General features: G+C 36.2%; 2 protein-coding genes across 2 annotated transcripts in view; both read right to left on the reverse strand.

The window, feature by feature from the left end:
- LOC109085838 (LON peptidase N-terminal domain and RING finger protein 2-like) overlaps positions 1-4,403 on the reverse strand; it is a 54,017-nt gene extending 49,614 nt beyond the window's left edge. Inside the window, exon 1 of the mRNA XM_042716315.1 lies at positions 2,779-4,403. Within this exon, the coding sequence (XP_042572249.1) occupies positions 2,779-3,517 (739 nt within the window). The 5' untranslated portion in view covers positions 3,518-4,403. The remainder of the gene's footprint in view (positions 1-2,778) is intronic.
- Positions 4,404-13,056: 8,653 nt separating this feature from the next.
- Positions 13,057-17,059, reverse strand: LOC109097067. Its single transcript, XM_042716316.1, has 3 exons — positions 15,563-17,059; positions 15,205-15,255; positions 13,057-13,289 (listed from the first exon to the last, which is right to left on the reverse strand). Exon 1 carries the CDS (start codon positions 17,049-17,051, stop codon positions 15,837-15,839), a length of 1,215 nt encoding a protein of 404 aa, XP_042572250.1. The 5' UTR covers positions 17,052-17,059; the 3' UTR covers positions 13,057-13,289; positions 15,205-15,255; positions 15,563-15,836.
- Positions 17,060-22,431: the final 5,372 nt, after the last annotated feature.

The following is a 22,431-nucleotide window of genomic DNA, read 5'->3' on the forward strand; positions in this document are numbered from 1 at the left end:
AAAAAAACCTATAGCCTATTTAACAAACAAAAAATGCTCCAAACGTTTTTCTAAATCAACTTAAAAAAACAAAATGAAACAATCACTTTGCTATTACATACAAAACTGAACTATTTTAATAGCTGAGACAGTAGTATAAGCTGTTTAGGGACTGTTTACCAGTTTAAATCAGACACTAGAGCATCCCTTCATTCAGACACATTGGAAGATCTGATAAGAATCAGTGTAGAGGGGCTGAGTCTGGAAGATTTTGATGCTAGAGAGAGTGTAGCCAGCTGGTTTAGCCAAGGCCAAAGATCAAGAAGGCCAAACTACAGGAGTTGGCAAAACGAGGGGCATGTGACTGCAATGGAGGATAGTCCATAAGACATTGAGCCAGATGTTCAGTTTGAAGCCCTTAAAACACTTAATTTAGATTTTCTTTTTATTTCATTTATCTTGAGATTTTTATTTCATTTATCTTGAGATTTTTTAAGTTTAAATTTCAGCTCAGTGAAGCACTTTAAGCACCAACACTTTTTCAGTAAGTGACCTTTCTTTTAGAATTGTGCTTCAAATAAAGAACTTTATGTTGACCAGATTGTTAGTTAATCATTTAGGCTACAAGCCAATATTGCCATATGGACAGTGATTTAAAAAAAATAAATAAAGTGAACTTGTAGGTGTTAAATGAGATGCGGTCGGAAAAAAAAAAGTTAGGCACCAGTGCAAAAAGTTAGTCTAGAGCCCTGGAGGAGGAACCCAAACTACCCTCAGTGGCCAAGTGATGCTTGGTCCATGATATTTGGTACAGATTTTGTGTAATAAACAATGCGTGACTGTATATTTTAAGTTGGAAAAGACATTTATGGCTTGTTTCCACTGAGCGGTACAGTACAGTACAGTTCAGTACAGTACAGTTCAGTACAGTACGATTCGGTACGGGGGTAAACCTGATCCAGCTTGCATTTCCACTGCCAATAGTATCCTTCTTGATAGGCGTGGTGTATGCTGGAAAGTAGCGATCGACGATGAACCGGGACAATAAGCACAACTCACTTTTTGTTAAATGTCATTTTGAACAATAATAGTCATTATAAAAGTTTAGGTACAAAGTATAAGAGGCTTATATAAGAGTAAATAAAGACAAAAGCAAACAATTCAGTCAAACGTATGCTACAAAGCCAGCGCTGTACTATGGTAAAGTTCAAAATAAATATATAAAAGTTAAACATAACTTTGTGCTCAGCCAAAACAATATAACCAGGAATAAATAATAGATTCATGAGACCATGAATGCCTGTTAAATATAGCCTACCCAAAACGAATTGCATCTTGTATTTAATCACTACAGAGACATCAGAGCCAGCGGCAAATGTCAGAAGGACTAGCCGAGCTAAGGCTGCTCTCGGCGGATACATGAGCACTGTGAGCCCACAGATCGCCTGGAGCTCCGAAACTGGCATACCAAATTTTCAAATAGACGCTATCTTTATAAATAAACCACAGATCTGAGTTTTAAACAATTACATTCTCGACTAAAAAAACTCTTTAAACTACATTCATGACACAATAACAATAATATTTAGAAAATTACGTGGGCTTTTAGGGAATGACGTTCCACAAGTCCACAAGAACAGACATGAATGCATATTGAGAAACGGCTATTGTCTGTGTGAAAATATAGAATTATAAAATACACTTTTTTGTGTGTGTGTTTGCACACTCTGATAATCTTACTTTGTAAATAAGCCCAACACTCAATGACAGCAGAGCGGAATGAGTGAAGAAGCAGCTTTATCCCCTTGTATCATGCAAAAGTGACAATTCTAGTCAACCACTCAACGTTCTGTAGTGAGTTTAGCTCCACCCTTTTGGTACCCTTTCCTGTGCTAGGTACCCCTGTGGAATGGTACCAAAAAAGTGGTACCTGTGTTACGATTTAACTTGTGGTGACCGGGTTACTGACCTCATATTGCTTCCAAATGCAATTTTTAACTACCTATGCTAGGCAGCATTAGAGAAAACAGCCAGATACAATGGTAGCTTTAGCAACATTAGTCTTAAAGAGAGCCAAAAAGCTCTTTCGGAAAACAAAATACGATGGGTAATCTGTCTGGGATCTGGACGTGTGCGCACAAAGCGCTGGTATCGATCCCTCTTTCAGAAGCAATCTTTGCACAACTTCAGTGCTAAACTAACAATTGTCTGTGAGGCAGTCCAGCATAAAATGTTAGCACAAACGTACAGGACTTTTGTGGAGAGACGGTTTATGATTTATTGGGATTATTAAACAATGACTGGGTGGATTTTTACCATTATAGGCTGTTTTCACAAACTGTGTACAAACACCTTATAAAAGTGATTTTTGCATTCTATGGCATTTTAAAACAAGAGTCTAACAGCCACCTAAACAAAATTAAACAAACTTCATTTACAAAGTATATACAAAAGTTCTGCATTACTTCAGTATTAATCAATATTGTGCCTGTGCAGACAGAAAGCATTACATGTTCAGAAGGCTGTGGGTTGGGTTAATAACATGAAACATAAGCCAACTTATATTGTTTGCTAATTGCTGTGATCAACTAAACATAGTACACATCTTCCATCTACCTGATAACCCAATGAAGCCCAATTCAAATCAAATTCAACTGGATTATGTAAATGACATTGGTCACGTTGTTACAAAACGGTGTCATCATTGAGAAAAAATGGAATCGGAAAGTAGGTCAGTTCTTTATAAAATACTAGCTGCGATAAATTGGGTGAAAGGCAGTAGATTTATCAGTCTCTTACCTAGTTCAATCGCCTTGTTGAACTTCAGTATTGCGTTGGATACGTCCTGTTTTTTCCAAAGACCTTCCCCTTCCAACCAGTATCGTCTCGCTTTGCTTTCCGAACTGAACCATTTTTCAATCAAGCCACTGGCAATAACATTTACTCTGAGTCCGCACAAACTAATTTCTCTGTGTGATTTGTTGGGTTTTAAACGGCAGCTTCTGCACTCTTTTGTAAGGTCATCTTCCAGACAGCGCTTACAGAAAGTGTGTCCACACACCAAGGACGTCGGTTCCGTCAATAAGCACTTGCAAACGCGGCATGAAAACAAGTCTAAGTTCTGTTCATCGTCTAACTCGTCACTCTCAAAACATCTGCTTTCTGAGGTAGAGCCCCCGCTTATTGTCTTCCTGTCACTCTGCTCTTTAGTGCGGATCGTATGTGCTATAACTTCAACTAAAATCTGCAATTCATCAGGTCTCAATGCCTGGAGGTTTGCAGCGATGCAATACGAGTCCAGCGCATCGGCTATGCGTCCCCCACGGGCTAGAGCGTCAGCTTTCCGCAGGCAGAGGCCACGGTCGGTGTGCTCGAGCTCGGCGAGCTGAGAGGTATAGATCTCCGCGGCCAGATCGAAGTCTCCAGCCCGGCAAGCCTCGTCCGCAACCCCGAGCATTTCCACACACAATCCCGGTGCGGTCGGGTTGGAGAGGTCGTGCACATAATGTTCGGTGTGGTTTTGAATCCCAGCATCCATTGTCTGCTACACCGCATAAAATCCAAATGATTTTCAGGAAAGCGGGCAAAAGTACAACGTATAGAGCTCGGGTTTAAAGCTTTGGTGGAATCCAGGCTAAAAATAACCAAATATAGTCCTATTTAAGTTACTTCACAAAAACACCATCTTTAACACAACATGATCGGAATACTGGCGAAAATCAATTACCATGAGACCAAAGGCTAAATGTTTATAAACACTAACGTTATTAATTTCCCTTTCACCACTGCTAGGCCCACCAAAACACCTAAATAACTGACGGTTCATTTCCCAGTAAAGCAAATAAATAAAATAAAATAAAATAAAATAAAATAAAATAAACTGTCTAGCCTCTAACAAAACAATACCTAACACATCTAGCAATGTTTTCATGTACAGTTGTAATGTAAAAAAGGAGACAAACGTTTAAATGTGTCTTCAAAACAAACCAGAATGAAATGAGTTCGTTGGGGTTTGTTTTGGAATCATGAGTCTCCAAACAAGTGAACAACCGACGAAAGAAAAAGTTGAAAGCTGATTTTCACACATCGACGTCAGTGCTGATGATGAATTTCTTGATTTCTGCCGAATGAAGCATATTCACGTTTAGATGACCCATTAGGTTTATGTAAGACTCAATGTCTCCGGCAGCGGCACTTCGCGTAATCCTCCCGAACTTGGTTTAGAATACCCTTTAAAACGGTCCTTCTCCAAATTCCTTTCATACTGATCAATCTACAGTATGTCCATGACTTATACGAGCCAGTAGAAACGGTAAATATTAATCAGTTGTTTTAACAAAATGGAGACAGCTAAGACGTTACCATTCAGTCCACACTGACACAGGAAAGTGTGATACCGTTTGTCTCACTCTCATTCACGTAAGAAGCACGTGACGTCAGGATTGAGGCCTCATTGGTGTGTTTATATAGCTCACTTATATAATGACTTGTGTAACCTAAAAGGGGCAGACATGTAGAAAATAGATCATTTCACATAAAAAAAAAACAATATTTTTATAAGATGGCTTTGATTCTATGGCACGTGAAAGATATTCAAAAACTGACAAGACATTCATACTTTCATAAATGATACTTGCTACTTTGCTAGAACATGGTCACCTAACGTTTATGCAAAATTGTTTACTTTATGTAAGATGCCATTTAAAAGTCTATATTCAGTGTGGACTAAACCTTGTGTACATTTTTTTTTAGATATTTATGCAACATGCAGTTTTTTTTTTATTCATTTTATTTATTTATCACATGTACTAAAATTAACATCGGTTTTGGTGTAAAGTTAACTTACACACTAAAATACTTTAAAAAAACATGGAAATTGCCACACTTAATTGACTTTATTTTAAAGAAAAGGTAAATCTTTAAAGTTTGCGGCAAGGATGAACTTCTGGGTTCCAAGTGCACTTAATCCCTAGTAATCATACAACACCTAAGATCATAGTTAAAATGAATCCCAAAATCACTAGAGACACCTCCAGCTCCAGCAGGTGCATTATCCTCAGAATTGCTTTCATCATGACCACTGATCTCATCTTAAAGTGTCCCTATTAAGGGTAATGAAAGGTTCATATTTTGGTTTTGGGAGTCTTCAACAACAGGTTGACATGCATGCAAGGTCAAAAAAGACTTTCATTGTTTTATAATATGCATAAAACAACACCAAAACAAAACAACAACTCCCAAAAGATTCGCTCAACGATTTATTTTTCCAAACCCCTCGTGTGACGCTAATCTGCAGTGATTGGTCCAGTTGGTATCATTTCCATTTCATCATGCCTGATAAAACAGCATTCGTGAGCGCAGTAGTGATGGGTCGTTCTTGAACGATTCGTTCATTTTGAACAAATTTTTAACATGACTCGGAAAGAACATGCGCAATATTCTATAGGTTCTGTACTGGAATTAGTCTAGTAGTTCACCTGTTTCAGTGATGCAGTCTGAGCCGGAAAGAGAATTGATTAGTTCATCTCGAGTCTTTGGGTTTTTCGAGTCACTCGTTCATGACGTGACAGACCCATAAGCGTAACCAACGCACTCTTGAGCTGGAAAGAGACTTAATAATAATAATAATAATAACCAACTCTTTATTACCTTGGTTATAACATTCAGTGTATGGAAAATAACCATAATGACAGAAATTCACACATTTATAAACTGTAAGAATAAAAAGCTACAATTTGAGACCAGAAATGCAGTAACTGTAAGAGTAAATAATAATTATAATAATGATGATAATGATGATGATAATAATGATAATAATAATAACTATGCACCTGTTTGTAAGGAAGCTTGTAAATTAATTTATCTATCCAATGCTATCACGTCACGTGGCAAAAGAACGAACAATAGGTTAAAAGCCTTTTATACAGGCTATAGTTAAAGCTTATGGGGCTGTCACGTGATGAAGGAACGACTTAAACCCGAGGACTCGATAGGTGAACTAATCAATTCTCTTTCCGGCTCAGACTGCATAGATTAAAGCTTATGGGGCTGTCACGTGATGAAAGAACAACTCAAACCCGAAGACTTGTCAGATAAGAGGTGAGGTGAACTAATCATAGAATGAAGACCCAGGTAAACAATGAATTCATCTTTTCTGTTTCTTATAGCATTATAGTTTTGTATTGTTTGTAGACTGATCAGCGTTTGCGTAAGTACTAGTAATGTTAGACATGTTAGGGAAGTAACACATAAAATTTTAATTATGTTTTGATAAAATTAATGAAATGACTCGAAAAAAAGATTCATTCATTTTGCTGAATGAGAGTCAAAGGTCTGAGTTGGTAAAATGATACAAACTTCCCATCACTATAGATGAACCAATCATGATCAAAGCAATAAAGTAAAACAACCATTAGGAATTGTTTCAGGTAACACAGCGAAATGTTTTATTGTTGTTAATGGTGTGAATATTTAACATATACCTTTAGATTTTAGAATAGGTTTCATGATCAAAATATTGTAAAATGCTATTAAAATAATAACAATGATCTTAAATAATTTAATATATTAATAATTTAAAGGCAGAAATGTATTTTGTATGCTGTTGAAGACATTAAAGTTGATTCAACATACAGATCTTAAAAAAAAAATTAATGTTGATTTACAAGTATTTTTGTTAACCTTTTTCAACCATTAAGCATTAAATGTTGTATCAACGTTAAAACAACAATTGATCTTATTTCAACCATATTTCAATGCTGAAGGTTGGTCATGTGCCAACTGTTTTTCAACCATTCAGCAATAAACATTGTATCAACGTTGTTTCAATGTTAAAACAACAACTGACCTTATTTCAACCATATTTCATTGTTGAAAGTTGTGGTCATGTACAGGCTGGTTTTCAACCGTTCAGCATTAAAGGTTGTATCAACGTTGTTTCAATGTTAAAACAACTGACCTTATTTCAACCATATTTCAGCGTTGAAGGTTGTGGTCATGTGCCGGCTGGTTTTCAACCGTTCAGCATGAAACACTGTATCAACGTTGATTCAATGTTATAATAACAACTGACTTTATATCAACCATATTTCAACGTTGAAGGTCGGTCATGTGCAGGCTGGGAAGTTCATCATAAAAAATAAAATACAATTACACACAGAAATCTTAATTATTTCAATATAAAAATGTACAAACCCGATTCCAAAAAATTGGGACACTGTACAAATTGTGAATAAAAACAGAATGCAATGATGTGGAAGTTTAAAATGTCAATATTTTATTCAGAATACAACATAGATGACATATCAAATGATTAAACTGAGAAAATGTATCATTTTAAGGGAAAAATAAGTTGATTTAAAATTTCATGGCATCAACACATTTCAAAAAAGTTGGGACAAGGCAATGTTTACCACTGTGTGGCATCCCCTCTTCTTTTTATAACAGTCTGCAAACGTCTGGGGACTTAGGAGACAAGTTGCTCAAGTTTAGGAATAGGAATGTTGTCCCATTCTTGTCTAATACAGGCTTCTAGTTGCTCAACTGTCTTAGGTCTTCTTTGTCGCATCTTCCTCTTTATGATACGCCAAATTGTAATTGAGATAGTTGTGAATTAAATCAAGTAATACTGATTAAATATGACAATTTTTGTATTACCTCCGTATTTTAATAAAAGGGCTCAATATAGTTTTATTGCTCAGTCAGCTTGGTTCTGGGTCTCAACACAAAATCTTGTTCTCCATCATTGCATAGGCCTATGGATGAGACATGCAGATAACTAGCCTACATAGTTTAAAGTTTAATCAACCTTCACTGAATTTTATATAATCAATGAACTCTACAAAAAAAGTAAACTGTCAATTTTTAACATTCTATTAGTTGTCAAAATTAAATAATTAATAAATCAAGCTCTGTACAAAAGGAAAATGAAAGTTTTCTTAATGTGAAATGCAATAATGTGAAAAAGGGCGGAAGTCAACAGCACATAAATTCCAGAATGTAAAATTAGTTATTTTATGCATTTAAAAATGGTTTCATTTTCGTACTTAAATTAACGAAACATTAGCGCATATTGACTAGTACAACCGATGCACTTTTCTCACATTTAGCCTACTTAAGCATTAAATTACAAATAAAAATAATAATAAATAAATCATCTTGCGCCCTATTGTGATCTCGAATAGCAGAATATTTCAGTAGGCTACATGCATTTAAGAGACGTTCTTAAATGTGATGCAAATACGAACAGGCTACATGCATGCATGTATATGCATAGCCTACATTTTTTTGCAGCTTTTGGTAATTTCATGACTTAACTGACGATGTATGGTCGTAGTTTCTTGTGTGGTTGTTCACTGTTGTTCTACTGAAGCTTATTTTGCACCTGTACCCTTTCCGTGCTTGTCTGACTGGCGCCTGGTGCTGAGGGAAAGCTGAAGTGCGTGTCCGAAAAGTCTCCCGTTTGTTGTGGTCGTAAAGAGATACGGCCATTCCGCGTCTTAATAAGTTTAGAATAAATACACTTTTAAACCTTAGAAAAGCTGAAAACCGTTAGATAACAATGTTTCATTACATTATAAGCTTTTGATTATTTTTAACGTTTTATTAAAAAAGATTTTTACAGAATGATTTCGGCAAAAGGCTAGAGTAATACTTTTGAAATTATTTTTCAGTGATCAAACTGTCATGACAAACACGTGATAATCCTATTGATATAATAATTATTAATATTTTATTGGCCTTCGCGTAGTACACGCAATAACTTCAATAGACTACAGCTCGCCATGATTAAAGGGATAGTTCACCCAAAAATCAAAATTATGTCATTAATGACTCACCCTCATGTCGTTCCAAACCCGTGAGACCTCCGTTCATCTTCGGAACACAGTATAAGATATTTTAGATTTAGTCCGAGAGCTTTCTGTCCCTCCATTGAGAATGTATGTACGGTATACTGTCCACGTCCAGAAAGGTAATAAAAACATCTTCAAAGTAGTCCATGTGACATCAGAGGGTCCGTTAGAATTTTTTGAAGCATCAAAATACATTTTGGTCCAAAAATATCAAAAACTACTACGACTTTATTCAGCATTGACTTCTCTCCCGGGTCTGTTATGAGCGCGTTCACAACACTGCAGTTTAGTGATATCCGGTTCGCGAACGAATCACTCGATGTAACCGGATCTTCTTGAACCAGTTCACCAAATCGAACTGAATCGTTTGAAACGGTTCGCGTCAACAATAAGCATTAATCCACAAATGACTTAAGCTGTTTAACTTTTTTAACATGGCGAGACACTCCCTCTGAGTTCAAATAAACCAATATCCCGGAGTAATTCATTTACTCAAACAGTACACTGACTGAACCGAGCCAGATAACGAACAAAACATTGACTCGTTCTCGAGTCAAGAACCGTTTCTGTCGGACGCGTCCGGTTCGAGAACCGAGGAGCTGATGATACTGCGCATGCGTGATTCAGACTGACACACAGCGCGTCTGAACCGAACTGGTTCTTTTGGTGATTGATTCTGAACCGATTCTGTGCTAATGTTATGAGCGCGGGTAAACCGAAGGCTTGAATCAAGGGCAATCATCGCCAAAGAAGTCATTACGTCGAGCGCAAAAGAACTGGTGAACCGTTTTCGGCAACCGGTTTATTGAATCAAACTGTCCGAAAGAACCGGTTCGCGGAGAAGAACAGAACTTCCCATCACTACCGGTTCTTGACTCAAGAACGAGTCAATGTTTCGTTCGTTATCTGGCTCGGTTCAGTCAGTGTACTGTTTGAGTAAATGAATTACTCCGGGATATTGGTTTATTTGAACTCAGAGGGAGTGTCAGCCATGTTAAAAAAGTTAACAGCTTAAGTCATTTGTGGATTAATGCTTATTGTTGACGCGAACCGTTTCAAATGATTCAGTTCGATTTGGTTAACTGGTTCAAGAAGATCCGGTTACATCGAGTGATTCGTTCGCGAACCGGATATCACTAAACTGCAGTGTTGTTAACGCGCTCTTAACAGACCCGGGAGAGAAGTCAATGCTGAATAAAGTCGTAGTTTTTGATATTTTTGGACAAAAATTAAATACATATGCTTCAAAAAATTCTAACGGACCCTCTGATGTCACATGGACTACTTTGAAGATGTTTTTATTACATTTCTGGACGTGGACAGTATACCGTACATACATTTTCAATGGAGGGACAGAAAGCTCTCGAACTAAATCTAAAATATCTTATACTGTGTTCCGAAGATGAACGGAGGTCTCACGGGTTTGGAACGACATATGAGGGTGAGTCATTAATGACATAATTTTGATTTTTGGGTGAACTATCCCTTTAATGCTCTCTGCCGCTTCAGTTCAGTACGTTACATGACTACCCCCTACTGATCATGTCTTTCCTGTATTAGAGTATTCCATGTGGCCCTGCATAATAAACGATGGTCATGCATGATCCCTTTCCTCTGCGCACGCATTCTCAGTGGCCAGGGGTCTCATTTATAAAACTCTCCGTAGATTTAATCCTAAAAGTGTACGTAGGCACAAAAATCCCTTTATAAATCCCAGTCAGGGGAAGATTGTGCGTACGTGCATCTCCACCCCGAAATCACCATATATCGAGCTTACAACGCCTTGTTTTACTATGCATAACCTCATCTGCATATCTTGGATATTCCCATGCACGTGATACCATGTTTAACACCAAGACATTAAGGAAATATGAGATGGGGCTATAATGCCATTTGTGCCATTCAAATTAATTAAATGAAAAATCCATAAAAACAAAATGGTTTAAAGTTGTTCTCAGGTATATTTTAGAATAGAGTTGATCTCATTCTTTTACACTGGCCAAATTGTATTTCAATTGTTTTAAACACTTCAAATCAATTAAATGTATGCAGTTTTGCTGATGAACATCTTTTAGCTATTTTTAGGGGAAACATATAGGCCCATATTTATTGCAGTGTAAATACAATTGTCTGAATCAGCTCGTCACTGACAAAGTATTTTAAAAAGGAAACGTGCAAATCTTACCGTTTTCTCCTAGTTATATTCTTCAAATATAGTGGTATTTTTCATTATGTTGTTGAGATGCCTGTTGAGACATACATCTGTTGAGATGTAAATGTGTCGACATGAAAACAGAGTTTAAAATCACCGTTTTCTTAATTACTTTTCTCACTCCAAAGAGTTCGTACGCATGGTCTAGAATGTTTGTACGGTGCATTCAAATTTACGGCAAGTTTATTTTTTCTAAATCACGATATGTGCGTGGAAAATTGCATACACATTTTTCTATGCCCATTTTGTGCGTACACAACGTTTATAAATGAGACCCCTGATCTATATATTTGCTGACCGTATTTGCGTATGGCTTATGGTCATAATATGGACACACAAATAAAACACGTTCAGACTTTCACAGGTCATTTACAGGCAAAAATAGAGAGGATCAATACACAAGTGACATATTGATGAAACAATCTAGGAGTACCAACCTAACAAAGACAAGAATGGAAAAACAACAGAGAAACTGAGGGATATACTGTACACACACAGACTAAATAAAGACTTAAGACGCAGGTAAACATAAGTATAGAAACAAGAGAGAAAATGTGTAGAAACAAACAGGAACAGTGGAACAAAATGAATATCAATATTGTTTGTCTTGTTTTAAATAATCACTAGATTAAAACTGAAGAAATTTAAATTTTGGCACCATTTTTTCCCTCTCAAGTGTTAATATAGCAACTAGTAAATACACTAAGATTTGTCATTCTAAAATCTATGAAGTGTGTGCCCTGCTCTCCTCTCTACAGCCCAAGTTCAGTGGATTTTGAGGTTAATCTACACTGCCCCTTCAAACACAGAAACATTGATGTTTGGTCAATACATCCCTAAATCCAACTGCATCCAAATGCCCACTTTAAAAGGTGCAGTGTGTAGATTTTAGTGAGGTTGCGAATTGCAACCAACAGCTCAGTCCCCCGCTCACCCCTCCCTTTAGAGAAGCTATGGCGGCCGACACAGGTAAAGATGTCATCGGTAAAGACAGCAGAGAGCAATGGGATTTCTTTACAAAGGTAAATCAAGGAATTATGTTTACTTAAATTATTCAATAAAATCGATGTTACCGAATGTTAATGTACTTGTTCATCACTGTGTCAATGTTTTATTCGCAAGAACAACAAAGTGACGAAACGCGCTCTGTAGAGCATTTTGTACGTTTAGGGCTATTGTACAAACATGGTGGCGACTTCCATGTAAGGGGACCCGCGGTGTATGTAGATATAAATAGCTCAATCTAAGGTTATTAAAACATAACGGTTCATTAAGAAAGGTCTTTATGGACCTCTGAAAACATAGTTATGTATATTATATTGGATTTCTGTAAATAGATTGTTGTAAACATTGCACCTTTAAAAGGTCAGGGGTCTCATTTATAAACGTTGCGTACGCACAAAATGGGCATAGAAAATGCACAAGCAATTTTCCACACACATATCGGGATTTATAAAAAAATATATATATATTTATTTGGCGTAAATATGTAGTAGGGTAGAGTGGGGGAAAACGCCCCCCTTAAGGAAAATGTGACATTATAGTGAAACAAAACATAAATGTCACTAGAATTGCCATCCCGGTTTTGAGTGACTATGGCAGGAATTATTCACCAAATATTAAAATTGCTCATCCTTCATAATTAATTAGTATTTTGACTGAAAATATTTTTTGTACAAAGGGGGCGTTTTGCCCCAGCGGTGGGGTAAAACGCCCCCCAAGGTGGGGTAAAATGCCCCCTTTCTTACCAACCAGTTTGCTTCATAGATCAACATCAAAATGAACAGACTAGTTTTTAATCTCTAAAAGTAAAAGGCAAGTAATGTATAAACATGTATAGGCCTATATATATATATATATATATATATATATATATATATAAAATGTCATATATATATATATATATATATATATATATATATATTAATATTTATTTGAGAAATGTCCAACATATCCAAATTTTTAACATTTAAATTTATACATATAAGTCATGCAAACAAATATGTTGTAATAAATAAATAAATAAACAAACATTAATTCATTAGCCATTCACAGCCATTTTAACAATTATTTATACATATAACTGAGCCATGCAAACAAATAATAAATAAATAAATACACATTAATTCATTAGCCATTCACTGTTCATCCATGCACATTTCACAGATGAATTCCCCTCGAATCTCATTTTGTAGAGCTTGCACTGTATAAGCACCACGGTTACTTTTTCTTTTATATGTCCGCATCTATATGGAGAGAAAAAAAAAATGAGGTTGAGATTTCTACACTAGGCCTTTATGGGGTTGATAATTGATGTATTTGTTCACCACTATCACCAAGACAAACAGAAAACCCTAAATAAATTTTAAACTTATAAATTTGTATATTTATGTAGTGAAATACATTCAATAAATGCATTAAAAGCCACTATGTTTTATCATTGGGTTACCTAACCACCTTCCATCAGTGAGCTAACTGTGCTATCAAGCTAGCCTAATGCTCACTTGAGGTAATTTTTCTTTTGTTCAAATATTTTGATTTTACCACCTAGTTATACTGCATTAAGTGTAAAACAAAGGATTTGACAGACAGAAATATATGTTATTATAGTAATTATGATAGAGAGAAACTATGCCCTCTGGGGGGCGTTTTACCCCTCAGCGTAGGGGGCGTTTTACCCCACAACCTATGACTTTTTCAAAAAATGTTTAATTTTTTTAAATATAATTATATTCCTTATAAATAACATATCCTCTCAAACTACAGACTTCACTATTCATCTATTATACATCACTGTGATATCCTGCAGAACAATATTCTCTTAAACACTCTAGACCATTCATACGCACTCTTATCTGGAGTGAGAAAAGTAATTAAAAACAATTTTAAAATCGGTTTTCATTTTGATATACACATTTACATTAAATATTCCACCCCATTAATGGAGATAATCACTGAAATTACAAAGTCATTACGCAGACATTAGAAATTATATGAATTTAGGCATGTTTAGTGGATGCGCTTGATGACTTTTCCTGTGGCATGCTGTTTTAATGACAGCGAGGAGTGCTATAGGTGCAAAATAATTCATCTTCAAACTAAACTGCATATCTCATTGTAACTTCAAGCAGGAGTGACCACAAAAAAAAAAAAAAAAACCTTATAATCCTAAATTTGTCAAATGTTTTATTCATACAAATAAACCAATACAACAAAATACATACAAAACATTATATAAAATTAATTTCTCCTCAAAAATAAGGATGTTAATAGCCAGCCAACCCTCTATAAACCCCAATACAATCCCAGCTTTACCGCACAAAGTAATCCAAGAAAAAAGGAAATTACATAAACATCCTTCAATTTCTACTATATGTAAAACACACCTCAATCAAAAGAAGCACTCCAAATCAATGATGAATTTCATTGCAAACATAACCCTCATGCAAATAAATCATTCATGTGGTTGAAGCACCAAAATGCATAAAGGGTACAAAGGTTGGCTGGCAACATGAGGCTGAGAAGTACAGACACAAAAAAAAAAAAAAAAAAAGTTACATCTCTACAGAAATATTAACACACAACAATAAAATACTCTGCTAGCCAGTCCGGTTCACAACAATAATCAAATCTTAATTGTACTGGAGGCATACAGCGCACACATACAAGGACCAGCTAGCTGAGGAAATGCAACAAACACTGGATGAACAGTGATCAACTAAACCTAAAAAACAAATAAACAAAACAATATTCAAAGAAAAATAACCCCAATACTTTATTTATTTTAATCCCATTAAAGTAATGTTTTTTTAATTTCATTTAACCTTTATTTAACCAGGAGAATCCCATTGAGATAAAAAAAAAAAAAAAAAACCTCTTTTGCAAGGGTGACCTGGCCAAGACAGGCAGCAGCATATAAAATGTAAAATATAAATGTAACACCTTAACAAATCCTATATAAAAACCTCTGCAATTACCTGCAACATTGCTATCAATCCCGAACTACTTTCCAAAGGTTTCCCAGATCAAAGAAGAACGCGTGTGACCAATGGCAAATTAATCCATGATGTTTACATCTACCTTAAAAACCAAACACCCTACTTTAATAAAACAAGGCTTTGTTAGCAAAACAACCAGTGTTCGTTCAGCCTACCTACTCACCTAGACCATGTGCAGCGGTATCACGTGTACGAAGGACAGCACAATGGGTGTCTGCATTAAAAACAGAATAACCTAATTTAATAAAAAGCTTTGTGAGTATGATGCCAAACAATCAACATTCACTTAGCCTACCTACTCATCCAGACCATATCAATGCACAAACAAACATGGAAGCACTACTAAACAGCACACTTCCACACAAAAAGAGATCGAACACCATCTCCAGGCTTCTTCTTCTTCTTGCTTTTTAACGGCGGATCGCAGACAAATATGTGCATTACCGCCACCTTTTTTGAAATGGACCATAGACACTTCCTATTCTATAACCTTTCAACCAACATAAATTCTCCTTATTTACCCGCACCGAGGCTTCATAGAGTTTCATCCGGCGCTGCGTGTTCAGCTACTCCGTCCACTCTCAGCCCCCATGACAGAGAAGGAAAAAAAAAAAATTAATAATAAAAAAATAAAAAAACCTTAAATAAACCCTTCCTCATTTAAATACGCTTATTTAACCCAGTATTTCCCATATATTCTACCATTAAATTTATTATACTCCTATCTGACTTTAATACATTTTTAATTGTAAACTTAACCCCTATATTATTTAATTCCTTCTTCAACTCTTTCCTTTATACATTATATCTCCTGCAGTGCATTACTACATGCTCAACTGTTTCACTAACTTCACATGCCTCACATAAACCTGTTGGATTCTTACCTATTAAATGCAATGTACTATTCAATCTTGTATGCCCCAATCTTAATCTTGTAATCATATTCTCCTCATATCTACTCCTACCTCTTCCTTTACCCACTATTGACTGTATTTGATGCATATGTCTACCTTTTATTTCATTATCCCAATATTGCTGCCATATTTTCAGAATATTCCTTTTAATAATTGACTTAATTTCTGACCTACTATATAAAATCTGTATATCTACTATTTCTCGTTCTATTGCCTTTTTTGCTAATGCATCAGCCTCCTCATTACCTCTCAACCCAATATGAGCTGGAACCCACAAAAACTGTACCTCTAAACTAGCTTGTTTGATTGAATGTAATTCTTGAATTATCTCTATTACCATATCCTGTCTTGTTTCTGATTTCATCTCCTTCAAACTTATTAGAGCTGAACTACAATCTGAACATATTACTGCCTTGGCTATTTTAACTTCCCTAATCCACCTTATTGCCATAATTATTGCATACATCTCTCCAGTATACACCGATAAACAATCTGTTATCCTTTTATTCTTATACACTTTAACCTTTGGAATAATGAATGCAAAACCCACATGATCAGTTTTTGAATCTTTTGATGCATCTGTAAAAATGTGCACATATTCCCCATATCTTGACCCAATATATTCCCTTACATTATATACTTCTGTTTCATATGAACCTTCCTTTTGTCTTTTTTCTAATAACCTTAAATCTACTTCTGGTTGGGGCATAACCCATAATGGTACTGGAGATAAAGGAATTATTGGAGCACATCCAACCTCCTCCAATCTCATATCTCTAACTAATTTCCCCACACTCCAACCAAAACTATTACACTTTCTCTTCTCATGTTCCCAACTAGGACTCAATACTTTTCTTGTTGGATGATCCTCTCTCTGTCCTCTCAAATTTGCCCAGTAAGATGCCATTAATTGCTGTCTTCTTATCTGCAAAGGCATTTCACCCATCTCTACCTGAAGAGCCGAAACTGGAGAAGTAGAATATGCTCCGCAGCAAATTCTTAGTGCTTGAGATTGAATTCTTTCTATTTTAATCAAATGAGATTTATTTGCAGAACCATATACCATACAACCATAATCCATTATAGATCTTATCATAGATATATATATAGTTTTTAAAAGCCAATCTATCTGCTCCCCCCATTCCTGACCTGAAATACATCTCATTACATTCACAACTCGCTTACATCTTCCCACCATTTTTTCAATATGCGCTCTCCAATTTAATCTATTATCAAACCAAACTCCTAGAAATCTTAATGTTCTTACACGCTCTAATTCTTTTTTATATAATTTTAACTTAACATCCATATTCCTCCTCATTTTAGTAAAAACTATTACTTTTGTCTTTTCCCACTGAAAACTTAAAACCATTTTCCCCTGACCACTTTTCTACTTCATTTAGCGCATATTGCATTTTCTTTAGGTTATACTCTATATTCTTTCCTCTAAACCAGATAGCCCCATCATCAGCAAACAATGATTTCCCCATACTTCTATCAATCCTTGAAAAAACATCATTAATCATGATAATAAATAAAAGTGGACTTATTACACTGCCCTGAGGTGTACCATTATCAATTATTCCACTTGAAGATATAGCTCCACCGATCTTTACTCTAATACTTCTTCCAATTAAAAACTCTTTAATCCAGTTATACATTCTTCCTTTTATACTCATCTTCTGTAACTTTATTAGTAATCCCTCTTTCCACAACATGTCATAGGCTTTTTCTATATCAAAGAAAACAGCAATGACACTTTCCTTATTTATAAATGCCTTTCTTATTTCATCTTCTAGTAATACTACTGAATCCATAGTCCCTCTACCACACCTGAACCCACTTTGATAAGAAGAAAACCAGTTCATTTTTTCCAGATGATAAATCAATCTATCAGTTAACATTCTCTCCATTACCTTACATAAATGAGAAGTTAAAGCTATTGGACGATAATTTATAGGATTACTTGGATCTTTCCCAGGCTTTTTAATAGGTATAATAAGTGCTTCCTTCCAACTTTGGGGAATTATACCTCCCATCCATATTCTATTATAAAATGTTAAAATCACTTCCATAGAAATTTCACTAAAATGCTTCATCATACAGTAACTAATTCCATCCATTCCTGTAGTAGATTGTTTCATTCTTTTTACTGCATTCTTTAACTCACTCATAGAAAATAATACATCTAACAAATTATCTTCAGCCTCTTTTTTCTTCTTTATTTCAGGATATTCCTTCATCACAACCTCTCTCATTTTCTTACTCTGTTCAGTCAAATTTTCTGAGCTATTTACTTTAATAAATGCCTTGAAAAACATTTCCACTTTATCTCCATCCTCCACAGCTATTTCTCCCTCCCTACTTAAAACTGGATATCCATTACTCTTTTGAATCCCTTTCATTTTCTTAATCATGCCCCATAACTTCTCTACTGGTGTATTCTTCCCTATATCATCACAATAAGCCATCCAATACTCTTTCTTAGCTTTCCTTACAATCTTCCTTACCTCAGCTTGTGCTTTTTTATACTCTATTAAATCTTGGAAATTATGTGTTTTCTTAACGATGCTAAATGCTTTCCTTTTCCTTCTTATTGCACTTGCACATTCTTCATTCCACCACGGAACCATCTTATTCTTCCTACCTCCTTTCCTCTTTGGTATACATTTATTTGCTGCTGCTTGAATGGCATAAACAATATCATCACTTATCATTTCTACAGATCTATCTGATTCTATTATAATATTCTTTAATCCCTCTTCACTCAGACTCATGAATTCTTCCCAGTTCGCTTTGTCAAACCCCCATCTACCAATATTTCCTTGATTCACCTTACTTCCTCTCACATTTACATTAACATATATCATTATTGGATAGTGATCACTCCCAATAGTATCTTGTCGCAATACTTCCCACTCAGCACTCCCTGCAATTGAATCAGACACCATTGTTAGATCTAGCACAGACTCTTTACCTGTAGCCACATCTATTCTTGTATTACCCCCATCATTCAGACATACCAAATTCCTCCGATCTATCAAATCTTCCATCACCATTCCATTAGAATCTGTCTCTAAACCTCCCCATAACATACTCTGTGCATTAAAATCCCCACACCAAATCACCCTATCTTCATTAAGACCCTCTATTTGTTCTAATTCACTCAACACTAATTTCTTACAAGGATTATAAAAGTTTATTATAACATACTTTTTCCCCATTCACCCATACCTCCACTACAACATACTCTTGTGCTATACCTTTGCCTAATGATCTATAATGCATGCCTTCCTTAATCAGAGTAATACACCCTCCACCATTTCCCTCCTCTCGATCTCTTCTCTCACTCACATATCCTTTAATAACAAAATCAAATCTAGGTTTAAGCCATGACTCTTGTATACATATCAGATCCGGTTTAACTTCCATGTCATTAATAACACTTTTAAACTCCAATCCATTAGCCACAAGACTTCTCGCATTCCATTGTAAAATTAAAATCATGCTCCTATCCAAACCATGCTTCCTGGCTTGACTGTGTCTCATTAATCAGCCCATCCCTAACCATTACCCATGTTATGTCCTTTACTCCCAAGAATCTCTCTGCTGCTTTGACTATAATTTGAATCTTAGCTGTCTTTTCAGTTTGTGCAGTACAGTTAATTACTTCAGCTATGAACAACAAGAAATTTACTTTACTTACAATCATTGTCTCTTCTGTAATACCTTCCATCTCTGATGTTTCCTCACTTCTCCTCTCTTTTTGCACCTCCCTCTCTCTTTCTTTCTCTTTATTCCTTGTATCAACCACTTTAACAGCTTCTGCATATGTTATATTCCTCTTAGCTCTCTCATTCTGTACTTCAATTACTCTCTTCCTCACCTCACATCCTCCATACGCAACACTATGATCCCCTCCACAGTTACAGCATCTTGGTCCTGCTCCTTCACATTTGCCATAATCATGCTCCCCCCCACATCTTGCACATCGTTTCTTAGCCTTACACACCATAGCCACATGCCCATATTTTTGACAATTATAACATCTTAAAGGAGAAGGCACAAAAGGCCTTACTGAGTAACTGATAAATCCAAGCTTGACCTTATCCGGCAAAATTGCTCCATCAAACCTAATCTCAACCGAAAGACTCTCCATTCTATTCCCTTCTCTGTTCATAAGCAGTCGCCTAGCACCAACTATTTTTCCTCCACTGATGTTACTTTTAAGTTCTTCCATAGATACTCCTAATGGCACTCCAGATATTACTCCACTTACCCACTGCCTCTGTCCTACAATCTTACTACTCACCACTTCTTGCTTACACATTACTTTAATTTTCAACATTTTCTTTCTTTGCTCTTCACTATTACAAACGATCATCAAATCTCCATTGTTTAACACTTTGGCAATCTTAATTTCTCCAACTACTCTCCTCAACTCTTTCGTTAATACAATTGGACTTACCTTTTGTATTCCTCCATCCTCTTTAAATTTCAATATTACCTTCAACTCATCCAAATCTACACTCCTCACCTCCTGTTCACTTCCACTCTCACCTGAACTTCTTACCTCAATCTGTTTTTTTTTTCCTTTTCTTTGTACCTACATCTTCCCTTATGTCTATATTCCTCTCTTCTCCTGTCTTTCCTAATTCCATTTGATCATCTTCCACATCCGTATCATCAACACTAACTAGTGTCTCTGGTCCATTTCCATTATAATTTTTCTTATATTTTGACATAATCGATTTCGCTGCATTTGCCGCCATTCAACAAAACCACACCGATCCGTAGCCCCGCTGATCCACCGGCTGAACTGCGCCTCGCTCCGAAAAGTCACAATCTTCCTTCAATGAACCGCTTGAGAAACAATATGGAATCGCATGCGTACTGCAGGTCGCGGTGTGACGTCAGACACCGGTCGCACAATCATTTCCAGGCTTCCTTTCAGTGCCTGCTTATAAACTCAAACCAATTACATGGCCACGCCCTCTACTACTAGCCACCTTCCCAGCTACATCATGTCAATGAGAAAATATTTTAGTGAGAACAATGATCAATGATGCACACTTTGATACTGTGGCGGACACTGCTGGATTCGGTGGAACGGTCTATATCGTCTGGTTTAAATAGGTCCAGTGATAATATCTTACTGTACAACAACAGCTGCACGGATGTGTTGATGCTGTGTGAAGGCATCTCCACAACATTAGGAAAAATACCACTGTATTTGAAGGATACAACTTGAAGAAAATGGTAATTTGCATGTTTTCTTTTTTTAAAGACGTGAGTCAGACAATTCTATTTACACTGCAATAAATATACACTAAAAATAGCTAAAAGATGTTCACCTTATCAGGAAAACTGCATAAATTAAATTTGATTTGAATTGTTTAAAACAATTGAAATACTATTTGGCCAGTGGAAAAGAATGAGATTAACTCTATTCTAAAATATTTATCTGAGAACTATTTTAAAGAGTTTTGTTTTTATGGATTTTGATATACAGTCGTGGCCAAAAGTTTTGAGAATTACATAAATATTGGAAATTGGAAAAGTTGCTGCTTAAGTTTTTATAATAGCAATTAGCATATACTCCAGAATGTTATGAAGAGTGATCAGATGAATTGCATAGTCCTTCTTTGCCATGGAAATTAACTCAATCCCAAAAAAACCTTTCCACTGCATTTCATTGCTGTCATTAAAGGACCTGCTGAGATCATTTCAGTAATCATCTTGTTAACTCAGGTGAGAATGTTGACGAGCACAAGGCTGGAGATCATTAAGGCTGATTGGGTTAGAATGGCAGACTTGACATGTTAAAAGGAGGGTGATGCTTGAAATCATTGTTCTTTCCATTGTTAACCATGGTGACCTGCAAAGAAACGCGTGCAGCCATCATTGCGTTGCATAAAAATGGCTTCACAGGCAAGGATATTGTGGCTACTAAGATTGCACCTAAATCAACAATTTATAGGTTCATCAAGAACTTCAAGGAAAGAGGTTCAATTCTTGTAAAGAAGGCTTCAGGGCATCCAAGAAAGTCCAGCAAGCGCCAGGATCGTCTCCTAAAGAGGATTCAGCTGCGGGATCGGAGTGCCACCAGTGCAGAGCTTGCTCAGGAATGGCAGCAGGCAGGTGTGAGTGCAACTGCACGCACAGTGAGGCGAAGACTTTTTGGAATATGGCCTGGTGTCAAGAAGGGCAGCAAAGAAGCCACTTCTCTCCAAAAAAAAAAACATCAAGGACAGATTGATCTTCTGCAGAAAGTATAGTGAATGGACTGCTGAGGACTGGGGCAAAGTCATATTCTCCGATGAAGCCCCTTTCCGATTGTTTGGGGTATCTGGAAAAAGGCTTGTCTGGAGAAGAAAAGGTGAGCGCTACCATCAGTCCTGTGTCATGCCAACAGTAAAGCATCCTGACACCATTCATGTGTGGGGTTGCTTCTCATCCAAGGGAGTGGGCTCACT

This window comes from Cyprinus carpio, chromosome B1, assembly GCF_018340385.1.
Source record: "Cyprinus carpio isolate SPL01 chromosome B1, ASM1834038v1, whole genome shotgun sequence".
Classification (NCBI taxonomy): domain Eukaryota; kingdom Metazoa; phylum Chordata; class Actinopteri; order Cypriniformes; family Cyprinidae; genus Cyprinus; species Cyprinus carpio.

Excerpts from the sequence above, each read along its gene's own strand:
- LOC109097067 (XM_042716316.1), bottom strand. The coding sequence starts at position 17,051 with ATGATAAGATCTATAATGGATTATGGTTGTATGGTATATGGTTCTGCA.